The 13982-nt window shown below is 45.5% G+C and overlaps 1 protein-coding gene and 1 long non-coding RNA gene across 9 annotated transcripts in view; one reads left to right on the top strand and one right to left on the bottom strand.

Annotated features, from left to right (window-relative positions):
• The window catches only part of ACTR3B (actin related protein 3B), a 95356-nt gene extending 88708 nt beyond the window's left edge, over nt 1-6648 (bottom strand). For 4 of the 8 annotated variants that reach the window (XM_073009524.1, XM_007983563.3, XM_073009527.1 and 1 more), the window contains exon 1: nt 6474-6648. In XM_073009524.1, coding sequence (XP_072865625.1) covers nt 6474-6517 — 44 coding nt within the window. In that variant the 5' untranslated portion in view covers nt 6518-6648. Of the gene's footprint in view, nt 1-6343 lie in introns of all 8 variants that reach the window. The other 4 variants (XM_007983561.3, XM_073009525.1, XM_073009523.1 and 1 more) reach the window with 4 other exon arrangements.
• A 52-nt stretch (nt 6649-6700) lies between these two features.
• Nucleotides 6701-10618, top strand: LOC119621592 (uncharacterized). Its single transcript, XR_005238148.2, has 2 exons — nt 6701-6859; nt 9760-10618. It is a non-coding gene; the product is annotated as an uncharacterized lncRNA (long non-coding RNA).
• Nucleotides 10619-13982: the final 3364 nt, after the last annotated feature.

Here is a 13982-nt window from a genome sequence, read left to right as displayed (position 1 = left end):
TATGCCAATGCCTTGCTTTCCTTCTGGGACTCTGGAATTCTGGCACGTGCTATGCACAGGGTGCCTCCATGACAAGTCCCCAGTGAAAATCTTGGGCCCTGAGTCTCTGAGGAGCTTCCCTGGTACAGAGTATTGCACACATGTTGTCACAGCCTGATGCTGGAGGAATTAAGTGCATCCTGCGTGGCTGCACTGGGTGAGGACTCGGGAAGCTTGCCCCAGTTTCCTCTAGGCTCCGCCCCACATCTTTTCCCTTGGCTGATTTGCTTTCTACATTTTCACTGTAGTCCTGATTCCTCCTAGTAAATCACTGGAACCGGGAGTGGTCTGCGGAACCCAAAAGACCCTAATACATAAAGAGCTTCTAAAAATAAAGAAGCAAAAGACCAAAACCCCAGAGAAAAGCTAGAGAAATGAAGAGACAGAAAAAATAAACCCAAGGATTATCATAATCATGAAAGTGGGTTGTTAAAATATGAAGTACAGCCCTCTCTCATGCTCACAATCTCACCCGCTCTTACCCTTCCATCTTCCACCATGGGATGACACAGCATGCAGGGCCTCATCAGATGCTGGCACCATGCTCTAAGACTCTGCAGCCTCCAGAACTGTGAGCCAAATAAACTTTTTTTTTTTCTTTTTTTAAGGTGTGCACTTTTACTGAACTGGTCTCAAGTCAGTGTACAGGTATGCCCTGGCTGCCTCCACACTACTACCCACTCCCAGGGAGACTAAAAGCCTTCAAACACCTCAAATTGGGGACAAAAATGGGGACCATGATGGCCGATTATTCAAAATAAAACAAAAAGTATTCAGGTGAAGATTTTTTTAATTTTGCATTATATAATGTACATGAAAGCAATCCTGTCACCTCCCCTTTGCAGACTCAGGAGAGAACTGGGCCATTCTCTTGACAGAGAAGTGGGGTAGCTTTTGGGAGGGCAAGGGACTTCCTGTAACAATGTATCTCACAATATTTGCAATGGCTATTTAACAAAAAAAAATAAAAAAAAAAAAAAAAAAGCCAGGTGCTCACGGCTGTAATCCCAGCTTTTTGGGAGGCCAAAGCAGGCAGATCACCTGAGGTCAGGAGTTCGAGACCAGCCTGACCAACATGAAGAAACCCCATCTCTATTAAAAATACAAAATTAGCTGGGCATAGTGGTGCATGCCCGTAATCCCAGCTACTTGGGAGGCTTAGGCAAGAGAATCACTTGAACCTGGGAGGCACAGGTTGCGGTGAGCCAAGATCACACCATTATACTCCAGCCTGAACAACAAAAGCAAAACTCTGTCTCCAAAAAAAACCAAACAGGCCAGGGCAAGACCCAGTCTCAAAGTAAAAATAAATAAGTAAAATAAAGAACAATGTAAAATCAAGCAATCAAGATCCTCGGCCACACTGTAGAACTTTGGGAGATGCTCACTCCAACTAACTGCTGTCACCTTCACCATTCTATTCTTTTCGTTATAAATCACCCAGTGTGTGGTATTCTGTTACAGCAACACAAAACAAAGACATTTAAGATATCATTTCTCCTAGGCTGGTAATTTTACAAATTGGCAAAGGCTCTACTGCTGAATCTGTAAGACACAGGTATCCTCACACATTACTGGTGAGAATGCACACTAATGAGTGGAATTTGACACTGCCTAGCAAAATTACATATGCATTTGCTCTTTGACCCAGAAACCCCATTTCTAAAAATCTAAACCACAGATAGGCAAAAAATACAAAAAGATATCCTTGCTTTTTTTTTTTTTTTTTTTTTTTTTTTGAGATAGAGTCTCACTCTGTCGCCAGGCTGGAGTGCAGTGGAGAGATCTCGGCTCACTGCAACCTCCGCTTCCCAGTTCAAGCAATTCTCCTGCCTCGGCCTCCCAAGTAGCTGGTACTACAGGCGCATGCCACCACGCCCGGATAATTTTTGTATTTTTAGTAGAGACAGGGTTTCACCTTGTTGGTTAGGCTGGTCTCGAACTCCTGACCTCGGGTGATCCACCAGCCTCGGCCTCCCAAAGTGCTGGGATTACAGATGTGAGCCACTGGGCCCAGCCCTTTCCATTCTTTTGATAACGGCAGAATGCTCAAAAAATGAAGACATGTCTAAAGAACATGGAAGGCCAGGTGCAGTGCCTCACGCCTGTAATCCCAACACCTTGGGAGGCCGAGGTGGGTGGATCACCTGAGGTCAAGAGTTCAAGACCAGCCTGGCCAACATGGCAAAACCCCATCTCTACTAAAAATACAAAAAAAAAACAGCCATGCATGGTGGTGTACACCTACAATCCCAGCTACTCAGAAGGAGGCAGAGGTTGCAGTGAGCCGAAATCACACCACTGCACTCCAGCCTGGGCAACAGAGCCAGGCTCCATTCCAAAAAATAAATAAAAAATAAAGAATATGGGAGCCAGCCTGAATGAGCTTCACCTGGCCAAATCTGGGACAATTTAAGCATCAAAACAAATCAAGGTAATAGATAATAACCCACTGATGACAATAAGGACGGCATAATGGATTATCACTCTTTGAACAGAATGACAACTAATACTAATCAATAAACAAATGAGGACTATGGATAAGTTCTCCCTTAAGATAAAATGTTAACTAATAAATGGAGACAGAATAATATAGTTTAAAAATCACCATTTTGCAACCATCACTATAATAAGCAATTGAGGCAAGAATCACAGTGGGCCAGGCACAGTGGCTCACGCCTGTAATCATAGCACTTTGGGAGGCCAAGGTGGGTGAATCACTTGAGATCAGGAGTTCAAGACCAGCCTGGCAACATGGTGAAACCCCATCTCTACTAAAAACACAAAAAGTTAGCCAGGCATGGTGGTTCATGCCTGTAATCCCAGCTACTTGGGAGGCTGAAGCAGGAGAATCACTTGAACCCAGGAGACAGAGGTTGCAGTTAGCAGAGATTGTGCCACTGCACTCCAGCCTGGGCAAGAGAACAAGATTCCGTCTTTTAAAAAAAACAAAAAAACAATAGTCACCAATGGATGCTTAAATCTAATGGATGAAAGTTTAAGAATACTTACATAAAATACTTCCCCACAAATGACTTTTTTTTGAGACAGAGTCTCACTCTGTCGCCCAGGCTGGAATACAGTGGCCCGATCTCAGCTCACTGCAACCTCCGCCTCCCAGGTTCAAGCAATTCTCCTGTCTCAGTCTCCCAAGTAGCTGGGACTACAGGCGTACACCACCACGCCCATCTAATTTTTGTATTTTTAGTAGAGACGGGGTTTCACCATGTTGGCCAGGCTGATCTCAAACTCCTGACCTCAGGTGATCTACCACCTTGGCCTCCCAAAGTGCTGGGATTACAGGCATGAGCCACTGCGCCCGGCCAAATGACTTCTTAATTACAAAGGAAAACAGTAACTGAACAGTGAAGAAACCTCATGGACATCACCCTCTCCAAACGATCCAAGTGGACCTCATCAAGAGTGAGGCAAGTCCCTCTTAAGCCTTTTGATGGAATGCACTAAGAAGGATCCACAGGACTTCTGTGGAGTCCTGACAACTATGCATTTCCTGTATCTATCACAGAGAAAGACTAGGTAACAACTGGCTATCAAAAATGTCAACATCTTGAAAGACAAAAAAAGGCTAAGGAATTATTCCAGATTAAATTAGACTTAAAAGACATGACAACCACCATATGCAATGTATGACGCTAGATGGGGAGGTCTTTTATGGGTGATATTCCATAAAATACAAGAATCTGTATTGTATATAGGATACTACTTGTATGTATGTTAAATTTTCTGATTTTGATGATTAGTGTGTGATTCTAGAAGAGAAAATGTGTCCTCAGAAAGTAGACATTGAAGTATTTTGGTATAAAAGGAAGTGATGTCTGCAACTTACTCTCAAACAGTGCAGGAAAGTAGTAATAATATGTATGGACATACAGACTGTGACAAAGCAAATGTTAACAGTTGGTAGAACTGGAAGAAGAGTATACAGTAGTTGTTTGTTCTCTTCCAGCTTTCAGTAGATTTGAAATTATTTCAAAGTAAGTTGAAAAATGCAAAAGACTTCATTTAAAAAGTTTGGCTCAGAGAAGTGAGACCGGAGTTGTGAAATATTCTCTGAAAACCCACTATGCAGCCTAGTCATCCCTTTAAATAGATGAAGCTTTATTTTTGGATTCGGCAGATCCCTTTGTCCATATTATCCTGGTCCCCAGCACACCAGTGCTCACTCAGTCTCAGAGTTTAGCAGAGGAGGATTCAAGGATACTGGGATGAAATTTATTTGTAAAAAATACTGTTTATCACACTGTCCAATAAATCATTAGTGCCCACTATGTATAGCTCAACATTAACATTTTTACAATATAGTACTACAAAAAAGGCTTTTTTCACCCAAGAAACAGATATTTCTCTTGATTTCTGATGACAGAAATTACATAACTATGACTCTTACGATGATGTTGGATAGGAAGACTAAGCTCAAATGTGCGGACAACTTCAGCAGCCACTGGGCTAAAGCTCAGGGTGACTTCCTAGGTCCCCTCTTTTCCTTTGGCTTGGTTATTTTTATCTGAATTTTACCATTTTTTTTTTTTCCTATTTTGAGGCAAAACTGAAGCCAAAAATCATTTTAGCTCTCTGGGAAATACAAGATGTGCTCAAGCTGGAAAATTCGGGCTCTTTCAGGCTCCTTCTGGCCATACACTGGCTATGGGGAATTCATACGGGGACTCCCTGCCACCGTTTCTAAGTCTTGACACCAACTTCTGAAGCATGACTTTGGGCCACAAAACAGCGATCTATAGAAGCTGAATCTCCAAGTGAGCCAAGCTACATTAATCACTTACCTCAAAAGGTCAAAACTGAGCATGACATTTTGGGTATTCATAGCAAGAGAGATGACTAAGGTCCATGACTTACTAATATGAAAGGTAAGAGGTAAGACAACTCTTGTGAGCATTATTTTATTGCTACTATGAAGAAATCCTTTATACTTCAATAGTTCTGCAAGACCAAAAATACAAAGCAAAAATCTCACATGCAAATATGGAAATGGAAAATCCTTTCACCTGCTGGTTTCATTCTTGACACAATCAGACCTGAAGGGACATGAGGTGAACCCACGGCGGGGGCGGGGGGGTATGAGTTAAGAGGAGTTGTAGAATCAACAACACTGACTTTGTCTTGTTAAGTTTTAGGTAGAAAAGCAAGTTCTAAAATAAACAGCTACAAAGGTTGATATGATGTGTATTTCAAAAAGAACTCATACAAGCAAAGAGGCAGATTTTTTCAGTCCACAACCACTTCTGGTCGCTTCAGCAGCAAAAAGGAAGGAACTACCAGTAGGAGATGGACTGTGGCAAATTAAAGACGGCACCCCCACAAGGTTGTCAAGGAAACCAAACCGAATGCATTTTTCTATAGAAAAGAATCAAGGGTAAGGTGAACATGCCGTGGAACATTCTGTGGCAAAAAAATTATTAAAAACCCTTCTTGAAAAAATCTCTAAGAGACCAAATTTACTTCCACGCTATTTTACTAAGCACTACATCCATAACGCAAGCAGGCAAGCTTGTATTCCCAAACTACCAGCTACATGGATTCAGCAAACAGCTTACTACGACCAGCTAACTTGGGTCACCGATATTTCAGGGCATTTCCTACGATCTATCTGTAATAGCTTAACGGCATCGATGTGGTCACACTCAAAAAGTTAAAAACAAACAAAAACCTGTACCACAATTCCACACACATGCTTTCCCAAATTTAGGGTGTTTTTCAAAATGGAGTCTTTTTAAACACATCATTTTTCAGCGAAAAGGCAAATCTATGCAAACCAAAGCGAGAGCTTGGCCTGAGTGTGCCATTTCATACTGGAAAAGCGCAGGGAGGGCAGTAAAAAGGGTGTCAAGTTGGGAGATCGATGCAATTCTCTCCACAAGTAGGTGGTAAAGAATCCTCAGCCAGGAGGAATGACATGCACACGCGGGCACAGAACGAGGGCCAGTGCTGAGAACGCTGGAAGGCAGGGACACCGTTCGCTAGGAGGTGACTGACGTTAAAGGATCTGCAGTGATCTGTGCCTCACGCTGGCGAATATTCCTAGTAGGGGAGATCCCGCGCTCCCGGTGCCCCTCAGGGTGTCCACCCCGGGGGCGGCCGGAGCCGGGCTGCGGGTCCAGGGACCCGGCCACGTGGGCGGGGGAGGCGAGGAGCGCCGGGCTCGCTCAGAGTGGGCACCGCGTCCCTCCCCTCCGTGCTTTTCCTCTTGTGGCCCTTCCCGGCGGGGAAGAGAGGGTTTTACGACGTCAAGGAAAGGCTTGGAGGGAAGCGGCGGCCGGCGCCCCACCTGCCCAGGTAGGTGGTCGCGGGGCTCAAGCCCGGGGCGACGGACATAGCTCGACCTCCAGGTGAGGCGGACGCCGGGGGCCGGGAGCGGGGCCGCGGAGGAGCGGGGGTGGGCGCCGAGCGGCTCTTACCCGGTGCCACAGTCCACCACGCAGGGAGGCAGGGAGCCCGCCATGCTCGGGACGCGCGGCGCTCGGCCCCGCCGGCCCCCCGGGAGCGCCCCGCCGCTGTCCGCTCGGCCGCCCGCTCGCCCTGCGCGCCGCGTCTCCCGGGAGCCTCCGCAGCGCCGCCGCCAGGAGCCCGGATGCTCGGCGGCCGACACGTGACGTCACTCCGGGTTGGCCAATCAGAACGCGCGTGTGCCCCGCCCCCTCCCCTGGTGCGCCATCTTTAGTGCTGGCAGCGAGGCTTCTTGGCCCCACACGTTCAACGTTGCTGCTGGAGAGATTGGGGTTTATTTTTAACCGACTTACATGAACGTGACCCCATTTCCGAGACCTGGCGCCTTTCTCATCCTGTAAGTCTTCGCTCGAATGTCACCTTGCGAGGGAAGTTGTTCCTGATCACCCTGACTAGGTCCCCTACCGGTACTGTATCCTCTGTCTCAACAATCTGTTGGTTTCATTCCTAACCCTTAAAGCAAAGTGTTTATATTTTTATATTTATGTATTTGTAGTCTGTCTCCCCTACTGGACTATCAGATCTTCTAGGATAGGGCTTGAGTCTGTCTTAATAACTATTGATGAGCAGCAGGTGCTTAGCACAGTATTTGGTGTATATGTGGAAGTGTCCAAATGCTTGTTGAATGACTGAGTAACCTTCCCCATATAGCAAAAAAAAAAATTAATTGGAATTGCCTGGGCGCGGTGGCTCACTCCTGTAATCTCAGCACTTTGGGAGGCTGAGAAGGGCGGATCACAAGGTCAGTAGTTCCAGACCAGCCTGGCCAACATGGTGAAACCCCTTCTCTACTAAAAAGACAGAAATTAGCCGGGGGTGGTGGCAGGCGCCTGTAATCCCAGCTGCTCGGGAGGCTGAGGCAGGAGAATCGCTTGTACCTGGGAGGCGGAGGTTGCAGTGAGCCAAGATCGTGCCATTGCACTCCAGCCTGGACAACAGGGCAAGAGTCCATCTCAAAAAAACAAACCAAAAAAAAAAATTAGTTGGAATTATTATACTTAACACTGCCTAAATTTTTCTCAGAAGAAAAATCTGCAAAACAAATGCTTGGACAGCCTTAAGGAATGAATGACCTTAGACTGAGTAAACCACACCAAGATCACTCCTGGAAAATGTTTTCAAGTGTCAAAGATGGGATGATTGCCCAAAATTTCTTACCGAAACCAAAGAAGGCAAACACCACCTACGATATTATAAAGTTACTGAAAGCCCCACTTGCCACTTGCTTCCTGCTTCTTGCCCGATCGTAAATTCTTGATACTAATTTTTTAGGAGCTTTCTGGAAACATGTCATTTTTTTGTTTTGTTTTTTGAAACAAGTCTCACTCTGTTGCCCAGGCTGGAGTACAGTGGTGCAATCTCAGCTCACTGCAACCTCCGCCTCCCAGGTTCAAGCAACTCTCCTGTCTCAGCCTCTTGAGTAGCTGGGATTACAGGCACCCACTACCATTTCCGGTTAATTTTTTGTATTTTTAGTAAAGACAGGGTTTCATCATGCTGGCCAGGCTGGTCTCAAACTCCTGACCTGGTGATCCGCCTGCCTCGGCCTCCCAAAGTACTGGGATTACAGACATGAGTCACCACGCCCAGCTGAGACATGTTGTTTTTACAGGTACTTAAAACGTTGTGTTTTTTACCTAGAAGTAATAGATATGTTGACCACTCCTAGGTAACCCATTATCATTTCTTTTTTTAACTCATAAGTACCCATTAAGGCCCAGACCTAGAGAATGTTCAGGAGAACTAAAGAGAGAAGTAAATGGGAGGAAAATAAAAGGGAGTAAGTGTGGAGGAATCCCAGTTTAGGAGTCCAAGGCTGGGGTCAAAGATTGGCTGACTTGCTTTGTGTTTTACCAAAGCCCTGCCTTGCTCCCTTTTCTTTTTCTTTTCTTTTCTTTTTGCTTGTTTCTTAGAGATAGGGTCTCACTATGTTGCCCAGGCTGGAGGGCAACGACTGTTCACAGGCACAATCCCACTACTGATCTGCATGAGAGTTCTGATCTGCTCCATCTCTGACCTGGGCCAGTTCACCCTTCCTTAGGCAACTTGGTGGTTCACCGCTCCTGGGAGGGCGCCATATTGATGCCAAACTTAGTGCAGATCTGTCATTCTGGGTGGCACAGAACTCCTGGGCTCAAGGGACGCTTCCACCTCAGCCTCCCGAGTATCTGGGACTACAGGCAAGTGCCACTGCTCCCAGTCCAACTCCTATTTTTTCCATGGTCCTGGCCTAAACATAGATTAATTCTAAATTACAGACTGTTGACACTGCTATGTTTTTTATTTTATTCACTTAACAGACATATCAAGCGCCTGCTGTGAGTCAGGCTTTGTGTTAGACTGAGCATGCAGCAGTAAACAGGATGTTCAGAGTCTCTGCCCAGGAGAGTCCACTGGGAGACAGCAACAGGAAACAGGCAATTACAATACCATGTAGTCAATGCGAAGACAGGGCAAGTCCAGGGTGCCCAGCAAGCCATAGAGGGGCTGACTTGGGAATCAGTAGAGACTTCTCAAAGCAATGGTATTGAAGCTGAAACCCAGAAGGTGGGCAGAGAGCAGCTAGGTGGAGGAGACTGTAGGGTGGAAGAGTGTTTCTGGGATGGAAAACATGTACAAAGCCCAGGAAGAAAGATCTCAAGGCTTGTATAGGACCCAGCTACTACACCAGGGAAGAAGCATTTGTAGGAATTTGGGACTGACTAGTAATAAAGGGTGTGCGTGTTCAGGAAGCATCTTCTCTGCATAGGACTTACTGGGATTGATGGTTATGGTCAGCAGCTGGTAGAAAACAAAAGATTTCCTGACCTCAGTGATTTCCTCTAGATACCACTAACACTTGATATATCAAAGATGTTTTGTAGGCAGATATCAGAAAACCTAACTAAAAGTGGCACAAGGAAAGAGCAAATTTGTTATCTCACACAATAGGAAATCCAGTGACTCCAGGATAATTTGTCCACTCGATGGCATCATCATGGGCCTGTACGTTCAGCTCTGCCAGGGCCCTGCATGTTGACGTTTGTCCTCAGCTTATCGCGTGCAGGTTTGAGATGGCTGCAGCCACTCCATGCACCAAAATCATGATGGACAAAAACAGTGGAAGAAATGCCCCATCGTGATGCCCTTTCTCAAAGGGAGTGGGAGGAAATGTTTCCAGAAGTTCCCAGCTGCTTCTCTTCTTGTGTCATTAATCAGCTCTTTTTCTGTTCTTTTTCTGGGGTGGCCATGACAAAGAACAACAAACTGGGTGACTTCAACAAGAGATATTGATGCTCTCACGGTTCTGGAGGCCAGAAGGCCAAATCCAAGTGTCAGCAAAGCCATGTTCTCTCGAAGACTCTAGGGGAGGATCTGTTCCATATCTTTCTCCCAGCTTCGGATGGCTCCTGGCAACCCTTGGCATTCCTTGGCTTGCAGGTGCATCACTCCATTCTCTGCCTCCATCATCACGTAGCCTTCTCCCGCTGTCTGCATCTTCACATGGCATTCTCCTTATAAGGACATCAGTCATATTGGATTAGTGCCCACCCTAATGACCTCATCTCAACTTAACTACATTTGCAAATATCCCGTTTCCAAATATCACATTCACCGGTGCCAACGGTTAGGATTTCAGCACGTTCTGTAGGAGACACACTTCAACCCACAATTCCAACCTACACCAAAAGCAGTCACTGGATGGTGCATTGATGTTCATAGATATGCAGCACTGCCAGCATCAAATGGTGTTTATCATAAGTTCCTTTGAAAGTGGTGCTGGAATGATGCAGGACTCAGAAGAGTAGTTACGAAACAGTCACCTCTGATGTACTGAATTCACTTAGATTATTGAAGAAGACCCCCTTGGGCTGGAGAGGGGCCTCATCTCCTCTGAAATATATGGCTGCCAACACCTGACTGAAATTGGGTTTGATCAACGAGAAGAGGAATGGCCATTGTGTGAAGACACAGCACTGTCTTGTGAGAACAAAAGAAGGCGGCTGTCTGCGAGCCAAGAGGAGAGGCCTCACCAGAACCCAACTCTGCTGGCATGCTGATCTCAGACTTCTAGCCTCCAGCACTGTGAAAAAATAAATTTCTGTTGTTTAAGCCACCCCGTCAATGGTATTTTGTCATGTCAGCCTGAACAGTCTAAGACAATTCTCTGTATATTCTTCTGTGTTATTCTTCTTAGATTGTATGCTCCTATACATCAGAAACTAATTGCATCAGTTTTGACAGTACCTAAGGCAAAACACCCACAGAAGTATAAACCTCCTATTCTCTAAGAAACACTTCACCAGGCGTCGTGGTTCACACCTGTAATCTCAGCACTTTGGGAGGCCAAGGCAGGTAGATCACCTGAGGTCGGGAGATGGAGACCATCCTGGCTAATACAGTGAAACCCCGTCTCTACTAAAAATACAAAATTAGCCAAGCGTGGTGGCACCTGTCACCAGCTACTCAGGAGGCCGAGGCAGGAGAATCACTTGAACCCAGCAGGTGGAGGTTGCAGTGAGCTGAGATCGCGCCATTGCACTCCAGCCTGGGCAACAAGAGCGAAACTCTGTCTCAAAAAAAAAGCACTTCAAGTACTATCTTTATTAATTATATTGCTAAAGAGGTTTGCCCTCTCCAATATACTTTTTAAAATTCCTGCTACTAAATGCATATTAACCTAGGAATCTTTTCTCTGAGTAGCTCAGCCTGCTTTCTGATTTGTGCCTTAAATTCAACTTGTCATGAGAGAAGTGTTTTAGTTGGCTTTTGTCAGCAGGAAGAAGCATCTCTTTATTGTGTTTCTACGTAACAATGGCCTCCTACTCCACCTGCTGCCAACAGTCAGAAACATGGAAACCAGAACACCTCCCATATACAATTCAGCATCTCCTCTAGCAGACGATGTGACCATTTCCTAACTACCATCCCAAGTACTGCCTTATATCCACACCACTCTCAAATGAACGTGTAATAAACACCATTTGATTCTGGCAATGCCGTATATTTATGCATATCAAGACAGCTTAAGAACAAAATAATCAGGGCTTAGAGATTGTCTATCTAATGGGATTTAGTGCATGAGTCCCCGGACAATGGGATCTTAATGTCCTGCATTTAAGTAGTTGTGCTGGGCCAAGAAGGATAAAGAACACAAAAACTAAAGGCTGTCCTCAAAACCTGCTCACCCAGCAGCTCTGCGAATCTTCAATCTCAGAGCTGTAGGCAAGAGCAAGCTGTGTGTTCCCTGTTGCCATGAGGATGCAAACGAGAAAGGAGTACCAAAAAAATTAGAACCCCGTTCCTTTGAAAGTAGCTGGCATTCTCCTTTAAGAGGAAGGGCCTGTCACTGGACTCAATGGGCCTCGCTGATGTCTTGGCAACAGCAGGAGAAAATGGTCCAAGCAAGAGTTGATTGGCCGGAGTGTGTGGAGTGTGTTCAGAGAGTTAATAACAGACCCCAAACCACAAGTCTTCAGAAAATTACCTAGAGAACTGAACGTATTCAGACCAACTCTGCTATGTTTTGTCTCTGCCAAGGGCAGTAACTCAGACTGTGACCCTCCATGCCCCCTTCTCTTCTTGCTTCCCTCCTATACCACTCAGCTGCCAAGCCCTGGTCATTCAACCCCACCGCTTCCCTTGTGTCTCTGTCCCCTACTTTTCATTCCAACTGTCATTCTTGCTCAACTGCTCAATAGCCTCCCACTAGCCACCCTGTCTCCAGGCTTTTGTCTCTCCAAGACATCTTTCAGGAAAATTATACTGCTATGAGGGACATCATGACGGAATTCCAAAATGTATGTATTATGTCAGTCTTCTTCCCTAAAACCATCAGTGATGTGTTTTTCTTGTGGAATTTGATCCAAACCTTTATTATGGCATTCAAGGTTCTCTAAGATCAGATTCTAAATTACCTTTGCAATCTCATCTCACATTATGCCCACACACTGTTCTTCAAACCCTCTGTATTTGTCAGGTGTTTGTACAGGGCTCTGAGTCTAGAACATTCCTCACCTACCTCATTCTCATCATCCTTCAAAACTCTGTTCAAGGCTTCCCTCATCCTTCCAATTTCAATTCACATCCACTTCATTTATTCATTCAACAAAGTAGGCTGAGTGCTTCCATGTGCCGCTCATTAGAATCAGTCACTGGTTCTATGCCCGCTACTCAGAATCCAGAGATGAAATCTGGGGAGCTGCATTTTAATAAGTTCATCCACTCTATCAGACAATATTTAGGGTTTGAGAGATAAACATAAAATTCTAAGCCCCGCAACTGACTGAACAGACTCCCTCTTGGCCAAGGGGACCCCAGAGAAACCTTGAAAGCTGAGTTCCAAGCCATAATGGGGTGTGATATGGTTTGGCTCTGTCCCCACCCACATCTCATTTTGAAATGTGCTCCCATAATTCTCAGGTGTTATGGGAGGGACCCGTGGGAGATAAGTGAATCATGGGGCAGTTTCCCCCACACTGTTCTCATGATAGTGAATAAGTCTCACGAGATCTGATGGTTTTATAAGGGGAAACCCCTTTCTCTTGGCTCTCATTCTCTCTTGCCACTGCCATGTAAGAAGTGCTTTTCACCTTCTGCCATGATTGTGAGGCCTCCCCAGCCATGTGGAACTGTGAGTCCATTAAACCTTTTTATCAGCTGGGCACAGTGTCTCACGCCTGTAATCCTAGCACTTTGGGAGGCCAAAGGAGGTAGATCACCTGAGGTCAGGAGTTTGAGACCAGCCTGGCCAACATGGCAAAACCCCATCTCTACTAAAAATACAAAAATTAACCAGGCGTGGTGGCAGGTACCTATAATCCCAGCTACTTGGGAGGCTGAGGTGGGAGGATCGCTTGAACCCAGGAGGCAGAGGTTACAATGAGCTGAGATCATGCTATTTCACTCCAGCCTGTGTGAAAGAGTGAAACTCCATCTCAGAATAAATAAATACATACATACATACATACATACATACATACATACATACCTACCTACCTATTTACCTTCCTAGTCTCAGGTATGTATTTATCCGCAGCATAAACACTGACTAATACAGGGTGAGAGGCTAGACTTGGCTGGTTACACCCCCTCCCTTTCTAACTGCCTTTTGACTTTCTTCCCTAAAGGTAAACAGAAACCAGGCCTTTCAAAGATGCCACCACTGAGTTCAGTCAAAGACTGGACTGCCACCCTTCCCTTTCTATGGTTTGTACACAACTGAACATCATTCCTTCCTGATAAGAGACCACCAACCACAGAGCAGTTCTGGCCAGTCTACGGCAGATGCCCTGTGAGGGTTTTCCAGTCCTCTGCTTCACCTTTTGACATCAGAGTCCTGAAAACTCCACCCTGAGATCACACTTTCAATGCCACCATTTTTTGAACATGGGACCCATGGAGAAGCATGAAGTTCAATTGCACATGTGCATGTTTCCCGTCTCATGAATATTCATGGTTCCACCTATAGCTTATTGAAT

Source organism: Chlorocebus sabaeus, chromosome 21 (genome assembly GCF_047675955.1).
Source record: "Chlorocebus sabaeus isolate Y175 chromosome 21, mChlSab1.0.hap1, whole genome shotgun sequence".
Taxonomy (NCBI): Eukaryota; Metazoa; Chordata; class Mammalia; order Primates; family Cercopithecidae; genus Chlorocebus; species Chlorocebus sabaeus.
Note: the sequence above shows the minus strand (reverse complement) of the source record. Positions and strands in the feature narration are given on the sequence as shown.